Here is a 23,677-nt window from a genome sequence, read left to right as displayed (position 1 = left end):
ATGAGTACCTTTGTGTGTAAAAGTGTTAGATGGCACTTCATCTGGAAATACAAAAAGCTACAGTAATTCTGACAGGACTAGAGTCGGGCTTTGAGACTGATTCATGTAATACGTGGCCTGATTTTTATAGTCTTTATAGTCTTCTTTAATTTATATGAAAGAATAAATAATTCCTCAGATGAAAAGTTATTAAAAAATACACACCAATGTACTATACATCAAATGGTAACAGTTATTTCATGATGTAGGATTCAGTCTTATTATTACATCACTCTTGTGTCAAACCCATTATTACTTTGGTTATTATGATGTAGTTACGATGTAATAACTAATGGCATTAGAGAGAGGTCATTTAGTACAGTAATGGCCGATTACATTATGTATAGGAAGCAATTATGTCATTATTTCTGTAGTTTAATGAAGTCTACAGTTTCCTGGTCTGTTTCTGTATTCCCATGCGTATTTTAAACATTATGTACATTTCATGCCATTTTATTGTTTATTGTTGCTTATTGTATTTCAGCATCTCTGCCCTTGAAAACACCGAAACCTCTTTAAATACTGTACTAAAAAAAACTGTACAAACATTTTTTCCCCCTTTTGGGTGACCAACCAGGAGTGTTGCCTAGCAACAAGAGGATGAATAACGGGTCCCTTTACTCTCATCGACTGTGGCGTATAGCTTTTCCTGGTTCTCCCAAACACAGTCAGGACACAGCAGATTGCTACATTTCTACCATTCTACCACTCTTACATTTACCCTGAACCATTTCAGACCGAAATGACCATGGTTCCCTCACACACTACTGAAAAATCTTTTTAAGCTTTTCAAGATTAGAGCAGAGAGACTTTGCATGTGAAAATATAAAGATGACAACATTGAACCACTTGGTGACACTGCAGGTCAGCAGAATGAGAAATCTTTTAAAATATTATCTCTTAACCAGGTAGAGGTATAAATGTGCTTTTTTTGCTTCCCTTGTAAAGCGAGATATTGATAACACACTGCGACATTTGAAGTGTACAGAAAGTGGTGTGAGAGTGTTCTTACGCTGTGCTGAAGTTAAATTAAGAAATTACTCATCAGCAACACCTCCTCTCAGTTACACTGCAGTAACAATCATATAAGTTACTGTGTTGTGTTAAGCATTTTTTTGAATAAAATTGTTTTATTACTCTCGTATCCACTATAATCCTTTTTTATACAACCCGTGTGGGGGTGGGCATGTGTTTATAGCAGATACTAATGTTTGTAGATATCAGTATCTGAGCCTTGAGGTAAATTTCTAAAATATTATTTTGGGCCACATATGCTTAATTCTATACAGCCACTCTATGTCCAGTTTAGGGGGGTTAAAACAGACAGACCAGTGATTAATATAAAGAAAAATTCTCCAAAAAGTATTAATTAGGAATGTTTGCAGTAAAGTAGATAAATAAAAATGTTCCGGTATGAATTCTCAATTTGTAAACATACAGACAAGTGATTAAACACATTCAAATCACCCAGATGAACTATCAAGTAGGCAGTAGATAGGTAGGATAAACAATCAAAATATTCAGTAGATAGATAGACAGACAGACAGACAGACAGACAGATAGATAGACAGACAGACAGACAGACAGACAGATAGATAGATAGATTCTCTTCAGGTTGCAAGCGTTGTATTTTCCTTCTGACCAGTATGTGGATCGATTTTAGGTCCAGTTCAAGGTTTTTATCTGTTCTGTAGATCCATAGTGCCAAGTATGTTGTAGAACCTTGCAAAGGATGCTGGGATGTGTACATCCTTTGGGACTAATCATCGTGCAATACATCAGAAGTGCTTGCTATGTGTAAATAGATAAGTGATGAATAGTTGTATCTGAACATAATTTTTAAAAATTTGTGCTTTGTCTTATGACGTTTGCTGCTGTGTAGCCTATAATAAGACTAATTATAGACAGTTCCATCACATTATCCACAGTCATCACTTTATGGGTTGTTCTATGGGTCTTTTTTAATAACAGCTTTATGTTCTCCAGTAAATAACAGATAACAGAGTTCAAAATAAACAGTACATTTTTCCTTAGCATGACTTTGGTTCTCCAGTTGATGTGATATGATCTACAGACGTATACTGAAGAGTATGTCTATTCAGGTCAGTGTGTCTATGCTAAAGAAAAGCCATCCCTCTAAACCAGATTCCCAAATGCATTTTTCACACACATCACTAGACGTTTTGGTAGATTGCCGCTTTCTGCTTGATGGACACCAATTCTGGGCACTAAATAAAATAAAACTTTCAGAACAAATTATGAAAGAAGGTTCTAAACAAATCCAAAGGCTGACAGGCACTCTGAGAGAATGTAGACGGCCACAGAGAGGATGGTGGTGACAGACGTAGTTGTCTGTGTCGGGTACTGCAGTCACCTGACAATCTAAGCTGCCTGGCCTTGGACATCATCCACCTGACCTGACGGGCTTCGGTTGAGTGGGTCCCTCAGTGACATCATTTCCTGTATCTTAAGGAAGGTGTCACAATCAGGGGGAAAGCAGTTTCTCTGAAAGATAAAATTGTGAATAAATAAATAAATAAAAAGTGTGTTTGAGGAAGACACTATAAAGGAGGAGGACAATGACACATAACAAAATCATAGTTCTGATACTCTACAACACTGGAAGTGATTGATCCACTCACGATCAATTCAATTCCAATTCAATCGATTCAGTTCCCTTTAGAACACACGAGAGGGGCTGAGCAGTTCTAGAACACACGCATGAGGTTTGTGGTTCTAGAACAAAAAAAAAAACAAACGGGGTGACAGGCTAATATCATTGGAAAGCTGTTCAGTTCTTACAGTTTTGCTTTTCAAGAACTACAAAGAAGCACATATTGAACATGTGTTTTGCCTCAGAGGTGGGTTAAACGCCTGAAAGGTTAGCCACTGATGTGCTGACGTCACACAGTGTGGAGCATATCATTACTCCCAAGACAGTACCTCTGTCAGCTGCTCTCTCCGTTTTGTGTTTTCGCAAAGAAAAATGCCAAGATCTAAACAGCTCTGAAACAGAACTGAAGTCTGAAGTGGCGTTAAAGGAATGAAGGTCCTTCTTATAAAGGTTATTGTTTTTCTCTTCCATAACTAGCCGTCTTTATGCACTGAAAACACACACTGAAAAGGTCAGAGAAATCAAGAGGTGAGTGTAAATAAATACAGGACCCTAAGGTAAGCTTCATTAATTTCACTCCAGGTCCTTCATCATACCAGCATAACATTTTGTTTTCATTTATTCATATACCATAAACAAATAACAAAGGTCAACTGAAGCCTGGGGAAAAGGGCAGTGTGTATCCAGAGACAAGAACGTGGAACACAAAGACCATGAGGCACAAACAAAAGGCAAAAATGTTTCCTTTGTACTAAGCACTAACAGCAGGCAGAGAAAACATCAAATCTAACTCAGTAATGTCCACATGTCACATCACTGTTCACTGCACCAGGTACCTTTAACCATTAGAGACCAGTCAGCTCAGCTACCCCCTGACCAGTTCATTTAACACTGGACAGTAAACAGCATAATCCTTTTCTCCAACAAAATGGAAAATACACACAGGTGCCCGAGAGGACTAAGGTTATTGATCTTCCCAACAACAGACATAACTTCTCATTAGGATAAAGTGGAAAGCAGACAGCGAGAACGAATGGGGACTTGCCTCCTCCACACACTGCTCAATACTAAAAATCAGATCTGTCTGCCGCGAGTCCTGAAATAAATGAAGAGAAACTACCAAAGCTATTTTTCTCAATGCCAGACTACACAGAGACTAGAGCAGAGTTGTGTGTCCAAACCAGGTCTCCACTGTCAGCCCACCCAGGGTGACAGAAGGCAATGCTTTCTCATAACTGATTCTTAAAATGGTCCCGTCGCTGTGTTTTAAGAGGGTTAAGGATGGGACACGTGTGAAGCTAATGAGGCAGAGGGAGCTGACGTGGACCCACCTGGAGACGGAGGTGCAGAAGACCTCCTTTGCCCTGGCTTCCCACAGAAGATAAGAAGAGAGGGAGTGACCGCTCCGTCAGTTTATTCCCTACAGAAAAAGAGAGCAACATTCACATACATTAGGCCTACTGTTTTCCCAGGTTACCTCTGGAGAAGAATACTGAGATGATTCTCTCATGAGAGTCCGACAGTGTCTATCCGTGGAAGACAGCACCGTGTGTATTATGGGCCGCTGACTATTAACTCAAAAGGCTTAATCAAAAATAAATAAATAAATAAATACATAAATAAGAGCCAATCAGGGGCTGCTCCAGCTGATGGACACACACAGCTGTTTACAAGAATGTGTGATTACTCTGTCAGTAAAATATGCTAACAGCGACAAAGCTAAAAGTAATGTGGGAAGGGCGGAGCAGCCACTGACTTAAAACAGGAACCGTCTCAAACTGTCAGTTATGAAAAAAAAAAAAAAATCAAATTTTATCTGGAGAAAATCGAGTTCTGCTCATTCCGCTGTGAGAAACTGGACAAATGTCCATGAGAGACATTTGAGCGTTGTCATGGGTGTTAGAAGAGGGGCCTACAGTAACAGAGAAAACTGAGAATGATGGGAAGTCTCCCTCGCGAGACCGTCCGTGCTGTTAGACTGTTGTTCGGCCGTTGGTGCCGTAATGTGTACGTCTAATGAAGCGGTGTGTCAGGACTGAAGAAAGGCATGTCTGTGGCATCTTTATGAACTCAGACTGCTAAAGCGCTGGCACTGTCATTCCCATCAGTGGTGCGCGAGTGAAGCCAGTCAGTGGTGAGCACTGGGAGTTATGGAGTGGAGGTGGATCTGACCTGCCAGGTTGAGAGCGGTCAGAGCTGTGTTTCCTGGCACAATGACTCGTCCTCCTGTGTGCTGCACGCCTGGATCCAGCAGGGGACTCACTGTCTCTGTTGGTTCTGGTGACTGAGACACACACACATGCACACACACAAGCGCGCGCACACACACGCACACACGCACAGAGTTACTGTAGTCATACTTATGGATGCTCTGTTGGTGCTCTGTTAATCACATCTGTATGCCTCTTACAGCTCTAAACAATAAGACTGCATGTAGACTTTGTTTTACTGTTTCTCCTCAAAGCAGTAGCACTTTCCTGTTACAAAGGATATCGTCATGGTGATGTTATAATGGACATTGCCACGGTGAAGTTTTCATGGAGGTTGCCATGGTGAAGTTATAATTAAAGTATAATGACATCGACCATTACATTCCATACATTCCATTCCAAAGTAGCTTTGTGCTGTCACTGTATTCAGATGGGGTTTAGATGAGTTGTATGTATCAGCTGCATGTGTCTGTTTCTGTGTGTTTCGAACAAAGATGATCAGCCGCTGTGACACACACACACACACACACACACCTTCTGAACAGCAGAGTTCTTATCCTGTGGATTAAACACAGAATAAAGACAAATGAAACAGACGTTTGGCTTGGCAGGCAACGCAAAAGAACAAACAATGCATTACATTTTTCCTCCACTGCTGTTTAAGCCAAACAGGATTTTTTTTTTTTTTTTTTTGCCAATTTTTGTTCTTCTGGAAGGCATTCATTAAATAATACAACCATTTTCGTCAGTGAGGCTGATAAGAAAGGCGAGGAAATGTCTGTAAAAACATGCACGCTGACGGCAGTCAGATTAGACAGATCTGTGAATGCTGGCAGTTGTTTATATGGCTCTGGCTCTGTATGACTGTGTGTGATTATGTTCACTCCTCTCACCGGCTTTTCCTCACCTCACTCTCCTGCACTAACGGCTGTTTGTCCTTCCTTCCAGACCTCCCCGCTCGACCCCGCGGCACCTTGGTATCTGACGCTAAGAGAAAAAGCACAGAGAAAAATGAGAGAGAGAGAGAGAGAGAGCGAGAGAGGGAGAGGAAGAGGGAGGGAGGGAGAGAAGAAAGAAAGGGAGCTATATAGTGTTACTCTTGAGAAATGACACGCCACCCTTGAGAAATGACTCATGCCTCACAGAGAGACACATTACTCTTTCAGGGCTTGTTAAAGGACAAATTCAAATTGCTGCCAAGCTTTTGTGACATCATAATGACCCAGCGTCCCAAGAAAAAATGAAAACAACAGCAGCATCATGTTTCTGATGAGCAACATAAACTGATGAGAAGACGCACAAACGAGTTGATTTTTCTCTGTTATTTCTCCCCTTGTCCTCCGCTCTGAGGCAGAGAGGTGAGAGTCGAGGGTTGGCCTGGCACTTCTTCTTTAATAGGCTCCTAATAATTCTGCCGTGACACCGTGCTGAGTCAGACTACATGAGCATACAGATCTCATTAAAAATGAATGGTTTCAGTGTAATACGTCCAGCACATCCATGAGTCATTGACTGTTACCAGTGCTAATGGCTTTTAACCGTACGGCGCTGAAGACAACGGATGGCTCTGAGGCCAATGCCGACAGGAGGAGATGTTTCTCCATTACTGTCCACCCACTCACCGAACACGTTCTCCATTACTGTACCACCCACTCACCGAACACGTTCTCCATTACTGTCCACCCACTCACTGAACACGTTCTCCATAACTGTCCACCCACTCACTGAACACGCTCTCCATTACTGTCCACCCACTCACTGAACACGTTCTCCATTACTGTCCACTCACTTATTGAACATGTTCTCCATTACTGTTCACTCACTCACTGAACACGTTCTCCATAACTGTCCACTCACTCACTGAACACGTTCTCCATTACTGTCCACTCACTCACTGAACACGTTCTCCATTACTGTCCACCCACTCACTGAACACGTTCTCCATAACTGTCCACCCACTCACTGAACACGTTCTCCATTACTGTCCACCCACTCACTGAACACGTTCTCCATTACTTTACCACTCACTCACTGAACACGCTCTCCATAACTGTCCACCCACTCACTGAACACGTTCTCCATTACTGTCCACCCACTCACTGAACACGTTCTCCATTACTGTCCACTCACTCACTGAACACGTTCTCCATTACTGTCCACTCACTTATTGAACATGTTCTCCATTACTGTTCACTCACTCACTGAACACGTTCTCCATTACTGTCCACCCACTCACTGAACACGTTCTCCATTACTGTCCACCCACTCACTGAACACGTTCTCAGTGAATGAGCACACACTCAGAGCCGTCACCTTTTTTGGCGGGTTTAGGTTCCTCTCTCTTTCCTGGTCCTCCACCTGTGTGACCGCCCACTGGCTTCTCATCTTTTTTAGGTGCATCCTGCAAAGAAAGACAGCTCAGAACCAAATCTATTACCAAACCTTCAACCATTACCAGAACATCATCCACTATCAAAATCATATCCGTTACCAAAATTACATCCATAAAAGACCATAAAAGACCATAACCATTACCAAAACGTCTTCCATTATCAAAATTATATCACCACCAAAACTTTATCGATTACCAAAAGGCAGCTTATTTGCCCTCCCCCCTTAGACTCTGATCATATCTACTGGTCATTGACATACTTAACTCTCACAGCTCACATATCTCATTAGCAGTAACTAGATCAGCCTCCGCTGTTTTACTGTCTCACTCCTCAGAGAGTCAGAGCGTCACAGCCACTCCCATGTGCTGTGTGTCGTCTGTGGTTGTCCCGTAGGCTCATCCCAGTACTTATATTTAGACTAAGAGATGACCTAGGGGGTACAAAACCTCTTTTTGTCGAGCCACACCAGAGAGAGAGCGACATTCCCGTGTGGTCTAGGTCAGGTCAGATTCCGTACTCCCCTTTTCCCCGGGTGAATGTGAGCTCCTCGACAGAGAGAGCATTAGATAGGGCGTGATGTAAAAGAGGGCTTGGGCCCCCCCGTACCTTCTTCTTGGAGCTGCCCTTGGCACCTTTGCCAACATTGGGCTCCAGAGAGGAGCTGCTGGGAACAGAGAGAGGACACTCGCACTTCGAGTCCGCAGCAGTAGCCTGAGACGGACAGGCGGAACGGGACAGAACGACATGAAGAAGGTTCGTTAGACCACAGACATACAGGCAGGGCGGGTCCGAACGGAATATGTTTGCAGAGGAAAAGCAAACAGGATTATTACAGATGTCTCCACTGCTCTGGCTAAGAACAGTGCGTATGATAAAAGTTCACTTGGCAGTAACTACTGGAGAGCAGCTGGACATGAATGAGAGAGCCTCCACAAGGGCAAACAGAGGGGAGGAGCCGCCTGTTTCCTCACCGACGGATCCGGTTGGATCAACAGCCTCCTCCTCTCAACCACCTCCTCGTGCGTAAGGGCAAAGGGAGCCAGGATCTGCACAGAGAGAGGGAGGAGTGGAGGTGAATGAGAGGAGAGAGCGGCAGGGAAGACAGAGAGGAGGGAAAGAGGGGAAAGAGAGACAGAGAGAGAGGCGAAGAGAGTGAGGGGTGGGGGGGGGGGCAGAGAGAAGGGAGAGAGAGAGAGAGAGAGGTATGGGGTGGGGGGGCAGAGAGAAGGGAGAGAGAGAGAGAGAGAGAGAGAGAGAGAGAGCGATGGGGAGGACAGAAAGGAGAGAGCACGGCAGAGAGAAGAGAGAGAGGATCGAGAGAGCAGGACAGAGAGGACAGAGAGATGTAGGTAGGGCAGAGGTGAGATTTTTGGGTTTGATGTCATCATTAGTCTGACTGTGTTTTTGGGGAAAAGGGGGGTTGGGGGTGTACCTCTGCCAGAGGAGCGGCACCTGCATCTCCGATGTGATTGTTGGCCAGGGACAGACAGAGCAGGGTGCGGTTCAGACGCAGACCCTGACCAAACCCAGCCAGAGAGAGCAGTGCAAACGTGAGACGCCAAAGAAGAATTTAAAGCTTAGTGAAATGGTAAAAAAAACAAAAACAACAACAACAGAAAAAGATCTAGACACAGGAAATCCATAACTAATAATGAAACCATTTAGACAACTGTAGTATCAATAACAAATAAATAAATCAGGAAAACAATAAACCAATAAATCAGTGACTATGGGCTAGCAACGTAGCGCCCGAACTCCCTCCATCAGGAGTGGCTCTTATATAGACTAAGACAATGTTAGACTTGGGATTAACTTAAAAAAAATTCTTTAAGAGCCCAACACAGTAACTTGGCCTATCACAGTAATTATCTCAGTATTAAGGAGATTTGAGGGGGTTGGAGATGTCCAGCAGATGGCAGTGTTTTAAAACAGTACTTATGTGAAACAGTGGCATGCCATTACCATCATCTTAATGTTGTTCTGCTGTGAGAGGCCCAGGTTAACTACCCTGGTAATACACACACAGACAGGATAGGACTGATAGGTCCTCTATCAGGTCTACTGCTGTAGAGTGTACAGAACTGTGTATAAGATCATGCAAGCCTTGTGACATGCTTGATTCTGTGAATTAGCATATTTCAAAGGGATTTCCTGAAAGAGCAGGTTCCCTGGTAGGATCTGATTACTGAGAAATGTTATACGTTATAGTAACAATCGCTTAAACGGTTTTGTCCCTATCACATAGTCACTGAAACTCACTGTGACCTAGTCTTTTGATTACGTCAACCAACAAACTGCCACTACTCCACAGCCTGACTCTGAGTGTTTTCAGTCATGCAGCGGTCACCCAGTCCCTTATGTCTGACACCTCTTTAAATCCAGTCCTGATCAATATGGTTTACCAACATGTGCAATGTGAATGGCGCCAGCGTCGCCAATGGAGTTGAAGGCCAGGTTGAGTGACACGAGGTTCCTGTTCGCCGAACGGGTTGTGGAGAGGGCTGAGCCAATCAGACGAGCTCCCTCCTCCCCTATCCTGTTGTTACGCAGAGACAGATGAGTCAACCTGAAAGAGTAAGGAGGAAATGGGGAAATGTGATTATATAAAACACACCTTTCTCAACTGTCATTGAAGAAGAATTGTCTCAAAATTTGCAGTGAATTCACGTCATTATCGCCCCCCCCCTGAGGTTTCAGCTCTATCTGACAACCGCAGTCATTATCAGGTGAGGATCAGTAAGACATAAAGGGCCATGCAAAGTGCTAACAGGTCCTGTGAGTGTATGAAGGGCTTTGAGTGTGAGGCGTAAGTCTTGTGTGTGTATGAAGGGCTTTGAGTGTGAGGCGTAAGTCTTGTGTGTGTATGAAGGGCTTTGAGTGTGAGGCGTAAGTCTTGTGTGTGTATGAAGGGCTTTGAGTGTGAGGCGTAAGTCTTGTGTGTGTATGAAGGGCTTTGAGTGTGAGGCGTAAGTCTTGTGTGTGTATGAAGGGCTTTGAGTGTGAGGCGTAAGTCTTGTGTGTGTATGAAGGGCTTTGAGTGTGAGGCGTAAGTCTTGTGTGTGTATGAAGGGCTTTGTGTGTGTGAGGCGTAAGTCTTGTGAGTGTATGAAGGGCTTTGTGTGTGTGAGGCGTAAGTCTTGTGAGTGTATGAAGGGGCTTCGTGTGTGTGAGGCGTAAGTCTTGTGTGTGTATGAGGGGCTTTGAGTGTATGGGGTACAAATCATGTGTGTTTATGAGGGGTGGTGTGTGCAGGGTAGACTCACATACTGTCCTCCCCCATGAGGAGGTGAAAGTTCTCTTCAGGTAGAGGGTTTCCTTCCAAAATCACAGTCCTAGCCCAGAGACAGTGAGAGGTCAAATATCACGGACACAGAGACCAAATATTTAGCATGGTCAGGGCTTCTACATCCTCTCTAGTTTTATTAAACTCTAATCTCATTTTATTAAGGTGACACCCTAATATAGACTTAGACATGTCTCTGTGATTCATAAATATAGGCTGCTATAATGTGCACTGATGCTGAAACAAGTCTCTGAACATGCCCATACACTGCCATTGCCTGTCACAGTCGGGCGGCAGGCAGCAGGCAGAGGAAACTGATGTGGTCCTGCCTCAGTGGAAGACAGGTGAGTTGGTGGAGTTGGTTAGTCAGTCACCTGAGGTTGGAGCACAGAAATAAGGTGTTCTTCAGGGAGGCAAACGTGCGATCGTTCAGTCCGACCTGCCACATACTGAAAAATACAGAAGCATATCTGTCCTCTTGCATACATGTACAACAATATACACACAAATATATATGCGCATGCACGTGCACACACACACGCACACACACACGCACACACACACACATATATATATTATATATATATTATATATTTATACACACACACACACACACACGAGTACTCACTGTAGGCTCTGGAGATGGCTCAGAGATGGCAATATCTTGCTTAGCACTTGGACCATCAAAGAATCAACTTTCCATCCTACATAAAGGGACGTGTCAGTGTTAATCACAAATGTTCAAAATGTTTCAACCATGTGTAATCACAAATGTTCAAAATGTTTCTGGGGCGACCAGTCCTGAGAGACACGTTCTCATTGGAAATCAGCAGAAGTAAACTAAGGGGTGCAAGGAGAGGAGGGTTCATCCATTGGGTATTGGAATTAGTCTGGTCACCTCATTTGGTTGGTAAGGGATGAGTAATCTCGTGTGGACTGTCATTTGGTTGGTAAGGGATGAGTAGTCTCGTGTGGACAGTCATTTGGTTGGTAAGGGATAAGTAGTTTTGTGTGGACTGTCATTTGGTTGGTAAGGAATAAGTAGTTTTGTGGGGACAGTCATTTGGTTGGTAAGGGATAAGAAGTTTTGTGTGGACTGTCATTTGGTTGGTAAGGAATAAGACGTTTTGTGTGGACTGCCACTTGGTTGGTAAGGGATAAGTAGTTTTGTGTGGACTGTCACTTGGTTGGTAAGGGATAAGAAGTTTTATGTGAACTGTCATTTGGTTGTTTAGGCTTCGTTGTAAGTAGTTTTGTGTGGACTGTCATTTGGTTGTTTAAGGTTAGGGATAAGTAGTTTTGTGTGGACTCTAAGCTGGTGACCATACCAGATATCTTGACCTCTTTCACACTCTGACGGTCCTCAAAGTCCAGTTCTACCTGCAGGCGGGGCTTAGGGCACCACGTTGTCATGGCACTCTCACACCACACCTGTGACTGACTGGCTTCTGACCTCAAACGGATTGACATCAGACAGAGCAGATTTCTCAAACAATGGTACAAAGTAAACTACCAGTTAGTGTAACAAAAGGGAAACATACAATGGCACACCACAGGATCAAAACGGATTCTAATGCGTCTTCAAACTGTCCTAGCGTAACTAAATCAAAGGTAATATTACAAGAGGAATGTAAAGACGAAAGGCTGAAGTTAGGCGCACTCTGACGTAAACATTATTTATAATTGCAGGTGTTTAAGGCGTCATTCCTTTATTTCCTGTATTAGCAATGGATAGAAGAGGTTATCTGTAATACTAAGAACACGAGCTTCCATTCACCCAATTGCGACATTGACTGTTTTACAATATCCATACACCGCTGAACGTTCAAGTTAACATTTGAAGATTACGGTAGGTACCCAGAGCTCTTCTGTCTGCGGATGGAGACGTCGAGGTTTGGATCCTTGATGTTACGACAGGGACTTCTCTTATTTTCATCAGTGAACACAGCTGAGGGAAGTCCGCCTCCAAACTTCCTGAACACTGGTAATCATCTGAAGAGAATATGCAACAAATATGTTTTGGAACAAGTAGTGAAAACATCCTTCCGTCTACGCACTGTATATGTGTAACACTCTTGTTCGGCACTCACCTATGCTCTGGACCCGGCACTTGTCTCGTGCATTCGCGCCTACACACATGCAAAGTAATGAAATGGTGTAGTTGGTATTAAGACGAGCTATGATACATGATGAGATAATAAACTTTGCTTAAATAATGTATCCTAGTTAAACTGAACAGTTTGGTCAGGAGACCTTACCTACTGTGCTGTCCTCTTCGCCTGCAGGAACAGTGGTCCCTCTCTCGGACTTGTCCTTGATGTTTTTATCTCTCTTTTTCATTCTTTTAACGTAGCTAAACTGACTTTGCTTATTGACAAGTTACTTACCTCAGAACTTGCAAGCTATAAAGAACACAAAAGCTTCACTCAGCCTCGTCAATTCCACTAAACACCAGTTCGTGTCTGTATACTGCCTCTCAATAGCTGTTTGAATATTGCTTTGACTCATCCATTCAGTCAAAAATATTAGATGATTTTAGATTAATTTACCAAACGTTTGCTAACTTTGCTAGCATGAAGCTGGAGACTCCCGTGCGTGTAATGTTACCATGGCAACAGTGACAAACAGGAATATTATCCACATTATTTATTTTTTTTACATTAACGTTGTCATTGTTTTAATTCCTTTTCTTAATTATTCTAAAATTTTATATATAGTGTTCAATATATGCTCCCTTAAGTCTCCGACTGCTTTTACGTTGTCGACGGTTAGTTTTTGACATTTTTCTGTATTTCCCCAGATCTCTGCCTTTCCAAAACCGGCTCATGATCGTACGCGCATCAACCAAAGTATAGCGATGTTTGATTACATATCAAATTTATCCTCCCCGTGTAGAAGTAAGATGGATAGGGTAGGATGAGTATGCAAACAGATGAATAAAAATCACCTTATTTATGGGCAATGAGGCAGAAAAGTAAACTTATGGGGGTGTATTTTCTATATGCGTTATACATTTTATCATTCAGAAATGACACAAAATATAATTCATTTTTATGATTTCTTTCATGCCATTTGGTTGGTAAAATTGCCCCTATCGGCAGACGCGTTGACTGTGGTTTCTGAATACCCGCATTCCACACTGAATTTACGAGCAACGAGCATGTGTATTCACAATAATGTAGTGCTTTTTTATTATAAAACAAAACAAAACAAACAAACAATCAAAAAAAACAAATAGAATATAAAACAAAAAGTAAAAACCAACAGCATTTTTTTCATGACTTTAGAATCATAATTACAAACTTTGAACCAGAGTGGAAGAAGTTTTGACAAACTGTACACATCACAAAATGTCTGACAGTCTGTCCATTTACAATGCTTGCATCTCATTTTGTGATTGTCTAAAAATAACTAAACGAATCACACAAAACACACAAATACAAGAAATACAAGCATCATATTTATGACCGCTATCACAAAAAACAGAACCATATTTTTTTATTTGGAAAAAAAAAAAAAAAAGGAAATTCAGAACATTTTATTGAGCTGACAGGATCTCTTTGCTTCTGTCATCTTTCAAAATATCATTTTACATTTTTATGTTGGTTTGTTTTTTTAGTGTTCAACACTTTGCAGCAAAAAGATGAGGAGCTGTTTTTCTTTTCTCCTCAAAAGTAATAATAATAATAATTATAATTATAATAACAACAACAACTTTAACATGAATAATTCCAGTGACAGATGTAATGTCGGGGTCACTGTAATGTCCCACATGTCTTATGACAAAACCCTCTCGCTCACGTACGTCTATATATTTTTTTTTTGTCTTTTCTTTTCGGTTTTTTTTTTCATCAAATTCATACTTAGGCAATGAGATTTCAGGTGGAGCTCTGATCTTCCAATCGTAAAGTCCTGGGTTGATTCATTTCCTGTTTCCTATGCCTGTCCCAAGCTTATACGTGACGAGTGTATCAATACAAATGTAATAATAATAATAATAATAATAATAATAATAATAATAGTAATAATACGTATAGGGGTTGAGTTCTGTACAATACAATACACAAAATCCATTATCATGATATTGCTTTAGGAAACAGCTCTCTCATACTCCCATTTGTATGTGTATATACATTGCTTGGCACTATACAACTTGCTGTCTGGTCTGTCAGTTTTGTTTGTTTTGTTTTTATTTTTATCTCATTCTCTCTGTCTTTTCTGTCAGTCTGTCTAAAGGGAAAGGGGCCGTCGATCTGAGCTGATGCACTGGAGGAGAAAAAAAAAATCTCATCACAAATTTTTTTTTTTGTTTACAAACATTCTCCATGGTGAAACACAATAAAAGAGTTTTTTTTTCTTTAAAAAAAAAAAAAAAAAGGTAACCAAGAAACCCCAACCCCACCCCCACCCTCACCCAGTTACACAACATTATGACCCCCCACCCCCCATATGATAAACTGTCCCCATCTCTTTCTCATCGGAATCTGTTCACTGGATCCATTGCCGTCAAGCCCTTGGTTTTTTTTAATCTTTCATCTTTTTCGTTTTAAAGTATTCTAATGGGTTACATATAGGCGTGTACACACACACACACACACACACGTTTACACAGACATACATATGTTTACACATACACACACACACACACACACAGACATCAAGCCCATGGCATTCTAAGGCATTACAATAAAAGCCTCCACTGTGGACAGTTTGTTCAGCTGGTGAATCAAATGCTTTAAAACAGGGTGGGCCTGACTGCCTAACAAACACAAACACAGTCAGCCAGTCAGTCTTCCCATTCACCACAATCACACACACACACACACACACACACGTCCTTCACCATTCCTAATGTGTTACAGTATAAGAGGAAAGGAAAAAAAAAAGAATAGAATATACTCATTATCCGCTTGCTTTTGTTTTTGTACAGCACGGTTCAATACTGTGTTAGTGTGTCTCGTCCACATATCACTGGGGCCAAACGCGTTGTAAAAGTGCAGTTAGCTGTTGCTCCTCTCTGCTCCTCCTCCTCCTCCTCCTCCTCTCCTCTCCTCTCCTCTCAGTCTGTAGGCAGTGAGTAGACCACACTGCAACCTCCTATGTCTTTCCTTTTCCCTCCTGTTTTTCTCTCCTGGGGTGTTTTCCTTTTTTCTCTACTCGACCGGTTCAATGAGTTTTGCCATCCGAGACCACGTGTGGGGGGGGTTCTGGTCCCCCATGTCCCCTGACCCCACGACCAGTTTCAGGGGGACAATGGGAGACCCATGAAGGCCTACACTTTAGTCAGAGCTCTCCTCCGCAAATAGTTTTTTCAAATTTCAAGGCTTAATTTTTTTTTTGTTTGTTTGTTTGTTTGTTTAAAAGAACTGTTCCTATGTTTATTTGACACTTCGGTCTCTGCATTTCCTACTACAGATCAGGCTATAAAGACGCCACTGGAAAAAAAAAAAAAAGAAAAAAAAAGGGTAGGACTCTCTGCAGAGTCCTCTGTGTGCACTCTGGTCTTTTCTTTTCTTTTTTCTCATTCATTCATACAGTCTTTCTTTTAGGGGAAAAGAGACTGAAGGAGACGAGAAGTGGAAAAGAGGGGAAGAGTTAATGTGCCCCACCTCTCCTCTGTGTACTTCATCTGTCTATCCTTCCATCTCCTTTAATGTCTTCACTCCTTCCTGCCCCGCCCTCTTTCTTGTGTCTCGCTCCTTGAGAAGGAGGGATTATGCACTGACCGGGTACCGGCGATGACATCACTTCCTGCTGACAAAATCACCCAGTCCGAGCGTGCGTCTGCGCAGCCGACGGCCGGAGCCCTCCTCCAGGAGATAAGTCACGTCTATAGCTGCAGCGGAAAGGAGACCAGAGTCTGAATAGTATGAAAACGACCACACGCGTTCATCCACTGTCCTCCATGACATTCATCTTCCACTACAATCACCCACTCTAATCTGTCTGTCTCTCTCACTCACTCTCTCTCTATGTCTCTCTCTCACTCACTTTCTCTCTTTCATTTTCTCTCTCTCTCTCTCTCACTCATTTTCTCTCTTTCACTCTCTCTCTCTCTCCCTCTCTCTCTGTCTCTCTCTCTCACTCATTTTCTCTCTTTCACTCTCTCTCTCTCTACCTCACTCTCTCTCTCACACTCACTTTCTCTCTCTCTCTCTCCCTCTCTCTTTCTCTCTCACACTCACTTTCTCTCTCTCTCTCTATGTCTCTCTCTCTCACTCACTTTCTCTCTTTCACTCTCTCTCTCTCTACCTCACTCTCTCTCTCACACTCACTTTCTCTCTCTCCCTCTCTCTCTCTCTCTCTCTCCCTCTCTTTCTCTCTCTTTCTCTCTCTTACCGTTTTTGCTGGGTGCTCGGTGCAGCAGATCCAGCAATATCTTGTTTAGTCGTTCTCTCTGCGCCTCCCTCCTTCCAAGAATGGAGGGATGAAGGGGAGAGGGAGGCGGCTCCAGCATCTCACCTCCTCTCGCTCTCTCCGTGGCGCCTTCTTCCATCTCCTTTCCTTCCACGCCTTCCTCCTCTTCCTCCTCCTCATCCACCTCTCTGCTTCCTCTCTGTTCCTGTTGGGGGGGTACACAGGACAGGGTGGTGGGCCCCTCCATGGACACGTCCATGTCTCCTTCCACCCCTCCAGCACCTCCTCTGTCCTCCACGTCCCTTGGGAAACCCACGTTCAGACGGTCACACGACCCGCCGGGGGAGGCGTCGTCCTCGCAGGTCGGTGCCCCTTTGGATCGCTCGCTTTTCCACGCCGAGCGTCCGCCGTTTCGCTTATAGTTATCAGGAACATAGTGAGGCTAGGAGAGAAAAGTATGCATGTGTTATACACGAACACAGAATATCTGTATAATACACTGAAGACAGTATAATACGTGAACATAGATGATCTGTGTAATACACTGAAGACAGTGTAATACATGAACACAGAATGGCTGTATAATACAGCAAAGACAGTGTTATACATGGACATAGATGATCTGTGTAATACACTACAGACAGGACGTGAATGCGTGATACACTGGATGATTCAGTAAGAGCAGGGCCACTGTTGCCTGTATTGGCCTGATGAGATAATGTGATAATGTGATGACTAGGCAAGAAGCCCAGTGTCATTACTCAGCACTGTCATCGTGTTATCGGCAGGAGCATCAGCATAATCAAGGGTCATTACTGCTAACAGCTCACAGCCTCCAGCACACAACCCATTTGCAGGTCCACTCAGACGGGTGTCCAGCGTCCGTTTAAAATGAGAGGAGGTGGTATTCACTCAGAGTTACATGCAGTCACATTAATATCCTGACACTACAGTAACAGACCCCACTCACACGCCTATAAGCCTACATCCTACACGTCCACTTTGTGGTTGAGGATTGCTGATTAATATGACAAAGCTACAGAAAGCCCAGTTTTAGATCCATGAGTTTGTCGTTCACCACACTCCTAAACGTACGTCACTGTTCTCCTCTGCCCTGATAGGCTCACCACACCACAGAACAGGACAAAACCGATTCAATGCAGTCAAATAAAAAACGCTGACAAATCAAACCAACAAGAGAAAAGAAAAAAAAAAAAAAACAGGTTGTTCAGTCTGAACATTCCAGCTGTGCTGTTGTATTGGGTAAAAGCCTGGCTATGACATAAACTGACCAATCACACACAAATGCAGACTGGCCAATCACGATTCAAACTCGCTTTCAACAGAACACACCAAAAGAAGGCACATGTACGGAAACTCAAGGCTCAATTTAAAAAGCTGTGGTTTGCAGGGGGCCATATCGGAGACCCAATCAAAATGTGGCAGATCTGTCCAGCTTTATCATCCATAATGTGTAACGGATGGAGACCACTGGAGTGACTGACCAATCAAAACATACATACACACACATTCAGTCCACTTTACTGCAGAGCCAAAGTAACCTGCCATTTCTCTCCTATCTGGGCATGCATAATGACAAAACGACACACACACGGGCATGTATAATGACAAAACCACACACACACTGGGCATGCATAATGACAAAACGACACACACACTGGGCATGCATAATGACAAAACGACACACAAAAATAAGACACAGCTCTCTGATCACTGTTCCCACTCAGCCCTGCCTGGTCATCTCCATCACATTAGCACCGTCAGTTTCAAATTCCAACTTCAAACGCTTCTCCAATTTAAAACTTTTTTTTTTTAAACTTATCAATGCTAACCAAAGTTTAAATTTCTGTAAGTTAGTCCTGACTTGTGAGAATTACGAAATATCATCACTGACGCACACACACTTAAAAACCAAAGCGGATGTGTTGGCCTCTCGCACAGCACAGGGAAAAAAAAAACAAGCCCAGGTTAAATAATACCGACACCTCATGGCAAGACAAAACATACACGCCCACTGCTTCTGACAGTCACAGTCAAAACGAAAGCCCACTCAATCCATCATGTGAGGCTTTTTTTTGCGTCTGTGCAGTGCTCTTACCGAGAAGTCCCTCTTGGGTGTGAGTCTCTTGGGGAAGTGGTTGAAGGCGTAGGGCTTGGTGCACACTGGGTAACGGTTACGATGGATCTTGTAGAAGAGGTGCGCTGACTTATCCAGTCGGTAGTCACAGATGTACACATCCTGCTCCTTCACGCCTTTCGGCCGACCTGACACCACACACACCTCGCAGATCAGCTCTCTGTGCGTACTTGTGTAGGAGTTAGTGTGTGTGTGTCTGTGTGTGCGTGTGTGTGTATGTGTGTGTGTGTATGTGTATGTGTGTGCGTGTGTATGTGTATGTGTGTGTGCGTGTGTATGTGTGTGTGTGTGTATGTGTGAGTGTATGTGCATGTTTATGTGTGTATACGTGCTTGTGCGTGTGCGTTACCTTTGCAGTATGTGTATAGGTCGAGGACGCAGCAGGTGCCGACCACGGCCTCCAGCGGGATGATTTCGTAGAGAGGCACTCTGAACAGCTCGTTTTGGTAGAAGCGTCGTGAGGGCGAATGGTGCGTCTCGTGAGGGCGGAAGTAGTGATGACCAAAGGCAAACCTCTCACCCCTGCAGGACATCACACACAGACACACACAGACACACAAGTATGAGCAACGGAACTTTGACTAAAGGGAACAACAAAACGAACAACGATTCTCTCCTGTGCCCTCATATGGATTTGATCACAGCCAAGACATCCACAGTCCACCGGCTTATTGTGGTCCTCACAGAGATCTACCAGAGACTGTCTGACTTACAGAGATCTACCAGAGACTGTCTGACTCACAGAAATCTACCAGAGACTGTCTGACTTACAGAGATCCACCAGAGACTGTCTGACTCACAGAGATCTACCAGAGACTGTCTGACTCACAGATCTACCAGAGACTGTCTGACTCACAGAGATCTACCAGAGACTGTCTGACTCACAGAGATCTACCAGAGACTGTCTGACTTACAGAGATCTACCAGAGACTGTCTGACTCACAGATCATTACCCAACACATGAGGTCTTTTTCTAATGAAGCACGTAAGGAAACACATTTACCACCCAATTTCTGGGGTCTTACTGTTTTGCCTGAGTGTTTTATTTTATCTTTTTCATCTGGTGATCACAGTTACATGTAATATTTATGTCACACTATCTGTATCTGTATGTCCCTCTGGTTCATCTCCACCATCATCATCATCAAAAATTCTGTTTTTTGTCTCCAGTGTCTCTTCAACCCACTACTGCAATCTAAAAATAACTGATGATGAAAGACTATTCTGAACATGTCCTTCACACACAAGGCTCGGCTTTGTAAGGTCTTTACTTTTCATTTTTCCAGAGCTTTTCGATGCGAAAGATGTCCAGTTTGTCTCTGTTGACATGAGAGAGGAGGCGATAGGACTGTCGCACAGGCTGGCCCTCAGGAGTACGCCTGCTGTCTCGCATCAGATACACACAATCACCTGTGCAAAGAACACACACACACACACACACACACACGTGAGCACAGATACATACACACACGCGCGCGCACAGACGCACACACACACAGACACATACACACACACGTGAGCACAGATACATACACACAGACACATACACATACATGTGAGCATAGATACATACACACACGCGCACACACACACAGACACAGACACATACACACACACACGCACACGCAGACACACACACACACACACTTTTATCATTCAGACACTAAGTTTGATGTTTGATATTAAAAAGTGCAAGTAATTAAAAAGCCGAAAACAGTCATTAACAGACTGTGTCCTTGTGTGAATGTGATACACTCCTGATGGCCCTTGGTAAATGAGTCTCTTACCCTGGTGGAGCAGCAGGTCGTCTCGGAGCAGACAGATGTAGTAGACGGAGCCAGCCTGGGCGTAGCTGGGCTGAGGCACCATAGGCACTTCCTGTTGATTCATTAAGCAGATGGAGAATCAGCACACACACACTCTTTCAGAATGAGAATTCAGTGCATCATCATTAATATGACTGTGAGAGTCAGAGTGTAGAGTGTGGAGAGACATTAAGGGTGTGCATACCCTGTCCACTGGGCGGGGGTCACACTGCTCACAAAGGTAATGCTCAACCTCCGCTTGTAAACGCATACAGTCAAAATGCTGCCAAACCTGTCAGAGACGCAGAGAGAGAGAGAGAGAGAGAGAGGCAGAGAGAGGCATAAGGCATTAAGATGTCTGGTCAGACCTGATTCATTACTAAGGTGTCCAGGGTCTTTGTTATTTGTCACTGACAGGTGTAATTCAGTGGTCTGATCTCAGGGGGCCAATACAGCCTTTTACAAATAATCTACTGAACAACTGTTTCCTTAAATCTTCCAAGGCCCAACCACTGCAGCTGACTGATTCACTATCACCAACTGAGCAGAAACTGAAGCAAAAGACAACGTCACATGTTCGGTTCAACACAATGTGGATGACATGTGACACAAGGGATGGGTGTGTTAAGATTCACAGTCATGTTTCCTGTTGAACACTAGGGGTATGTGCAAAAACATGGTTTTTTTTTCTCGATTAATCTTTTTTTAAAATTCGTCCGATTTTAACGTTTAACGACCTGCGAACGCATAGAGGAAGACCTGTTACATCAATTTTTTGTGTGTGCGTGTGGTTTTTTGAGAGAGAGAGAGAGGGTGACAGAGAGAGGGGAAGAGAAGGTGGAAGGTAGGCTAGTAATCACAGCCTAGCTTACTGCATCCGGAGAGCCTATAACGCAAAAGCCTATTGTACACAATGTTTCTGTAAGTTATTTACAGCTTAGTCAGAACGCTGCTTTGTCACTTTCTGACCCGACCCGCTCGAACCCGTGACATTTTCTGGCAAGCTTAGCCGAACCCGCCGCACCCGCCGATTACGGGTCGACCCGGCGCGTCACCAGTGTTCACCATGGCTAACGCGAGCTCCCTACTATCACCTGTCCCACACGAAAGCTGACGTGTGGAGGCACTTTGGATTCCGTAAGCTTGACGCTGACGTTGCAGATAAAAGCAAAGCACTATGTAAGATTTGCATTTCAGTCAGACGTCTTTTTTCGGGCTTTCAAAGAGACAGGTTGGTTTTGTTTTAAAGGAACTTGCCCCATGTGTTCCTCAAAAAAAAAAAAAAATGGCACACAAGCCTTTGGCGTTTTCTTCACTGGTTTTCACAATTTGTCTCCAGTGACTCTGCATTTGTAGATCTGTGTTCCATTTAGGGCTTTTTAAACATCTCTCCAAATATGGAAAGCTGCTACATAATATTCCGTATCTCATTCCTAATTTAATCGATTGAATCAAATTGTTAGCTTATGAATCGGAAGCGAATGTAATTGAATCAGGGCATCTGTGCCAATACCCAGCCCTATTAAACACCCCGGCTAACCACCAGCACTCCACTACAATTCGGTTATATGGCTGTCTGTCCGGTAAGAGTTTCTCGTGCTGCTGCGGTGATTGTGTAGTGATTGAGAGCCTGCAGTGACACCTAGAGGTGGATGACTGCAACACAGGTAAAAACAAAATCCGTGGAGGTATTGCCCGGACAATTAAAGCGCCACTGTGGCAAATCTTCCTCTCTGTCTTACAATTTACTAACCCCTGAATCTAGATCAGTCTTAACCTTACACATACCATGGTACACTCTGTCTGACGGATTAATCATACTGACGTCGGACTCTCAGACTTGTCTTCCTTTAGCTTTTCTCACTGTTAAATCTATCTTTGACAACTGTCTTGGATAGAAGGGCGCTTGGGGCATCCTCTACTTTTATTTAAAAACAACACGCAAAAACTACAAAATCCCCGGCCATCGCACTTTCGATGCCGGCAGCATGCAGGCCCTCCAGTTACGTGTCTACCCAGGGCCTGTCTTCCTGAACGCTGCCTTTCGTTTGAGACGTGAGGAGGCGCTGTGACGGGCGCGCCTGCAGGGGGCGCTGTGCCTCACCATGCATTTCTCACACTGGATCATCAGGCCCTCGTCCTTGTACATGCCGCAGATGCAGCGGATCACATCGTCGTCCTTGTCGTGGCTGCCCGGCCCGCTCCCGCCGTGGTGGTGGTGATGGCCGTGGTCCCGCTCCAGTGAATCGGAGCTGTCCGCTTCGCTGGCCGTCTCGCCCACGATCTCGTCGATCTGGACGGCGGCCTCGTGACGCGCGCCGTAATACGCCTTCCGCAGACGGCACACGTCGCGCCCCACCGAGGACTTGCGGCCGTAGTACTTCTGTAAGGGCGTGTAGAGCGAAAGGGGGGGGGGGCGGTTTAAATACACTGAAAGACACGTTATTTAAGCCGTAACCCTTTCAGGCCCTTTCTCTGAGCCTAGCATAATGCCATTCGATCTCACTCCCCAGGAATATGATTCCACATTCCATATGACTCCATAATACGATTCCACCACTGATAAGTCCATTACCAAATCTTACTGTAGACCGTGCCTGGGTCATTCCAATCAGCTGATAGCTACGTTTCCAGGAAATTAACATTCTCAAATTATGTATATGTTAAATAGTATGTTATTATTAGCACTACGGGTGTGCTGAAATGTTTATTTGTTAAATAAAAGTAAACAGACAAATAAAAATACAGTCTGAAGTCAGGAGCACGCCTTTGGGGTGACTGACCTCAGCGTTGCGGAAGACTTTGAGCATGTCGGCGT

At 43.8% G+C, this 23,677-nt stretch overlaps 2 protein-coding genes across 2 annotated transcripts in view; both read right to left on the bottom strand.

The window, feature by feature from the left end:
- Window positions 1-2,421: 2,421 nt before the first annotated feature.
- On the bottom strand, window positions 2,422-12,678 carry lrrc71 (leucine rich repeat containing 71). Its single transcript, XM_030788571.1, has 16 exons — window positions 12,630-12,678; window positions 12,397-12,531; window positions 11,868-11,987; window positions 11,168-11,243; window positions 10,914-10,988; window positions 10,520-10,588; window positions 9,663-9,822; window positions 8,689-8,772; window positions 8,245-8,302; window positions 7,863-7,993; window positions 7,177-7,264; window positions 5,771-5,850; window positions 5,398-5,421; window positions 4,826-4,937; window positions 3,985-4,073; window positions 2,422-2,544 (listed from the first exon to the last, which is right to left on the bottom strand). The coding sequence occupies exons 1-16, from the start codon at window positions 12,676-12,678 to the stop codon at window positions 2,422-2,424; spliced, it is 1,473 nt and encodes a 490-aa protein (XP_030644431.1).
- Window positions 12,679-14,987: 2,309 nt separating this feature from the next.
- Window positions 14,988-23,677, bottom strand: part of ash1l (ash1 (absent, small, or homeotic)-like (Drosophila)) — a 36,252-nt gene continuing 27,562 nt past the window's right edge. Inside the window, 9 exon segments of the mRNA XM_030789531.1 lie at window positions 14,988-16,375; window positions 16,879-17,338; window positions 19,016-19,182; window positions 19,404-19,576; window positions 20,326-20,464; window positions 20,842-20,932; window positions 21,065-21,151; window positions 22,964-23,242; window positions 23,643-23,677. The exon segment at window positions 23,643-23,677 is cut by the window's right edge and continues 98 nt beyond it. Of these exon segments, the coding sequence (XP_030645391.1) occupies window positions 16,284-16,375; window positions 16,879-17,338; window positions 19,016-19,182; window positions 19,404-19,576; window positions 20,326-20,464; window positions 20,842-20,932; window positions 21,065-21,151; window positions 22,964-23,242; window positions 23,643-23,677 (1,523 nt within the window). The 3' untranslated portion in view covers window positions 14,988-16,283.

The sequence above is a fragment of the Chanos chanos genome, chromosome 12 (assembly GCF_902362185.1).
Source record: "Chanos chanos chromosome 12, fChaCha1.1, whole genome shotgun sequence".
Taxonomy (NCBI): Eukaryota; Metazoa; Chordata; class Actinopteri; order Gonorynchiformes; family Chanidae; genus Chanos; species Chanos chanos.
This window is presented reverse-complemented; position numbering and strand designations above follow the sequence as displayed.

Excerpts from the sequence above, each read along its gene's own strand:
- lrrc71 (XM_030788571.1), bottom strand. The coding sequence starts at position 12,678 with ATGTGTGTAGGCGCGAATGCACGAGACAAGTGCCGGGTCCAGAGCATA. Across the intron at positions 11,244-11,867 it reads GAAAGAGGTCAAGATATCTG|GATGGAAAGTTGATTCTTTG; the intron begins GTATGGTCACCA and ends CCCTTTATGTAG. Across the intron at positions 2,545-3,984 it reads TTCTGCACCTCCGTCTCCAG|AGAAACTGCTTTCCCCCTGA; the intron begins GTGGGTCCACGT and ends TTTATCTTTCAG.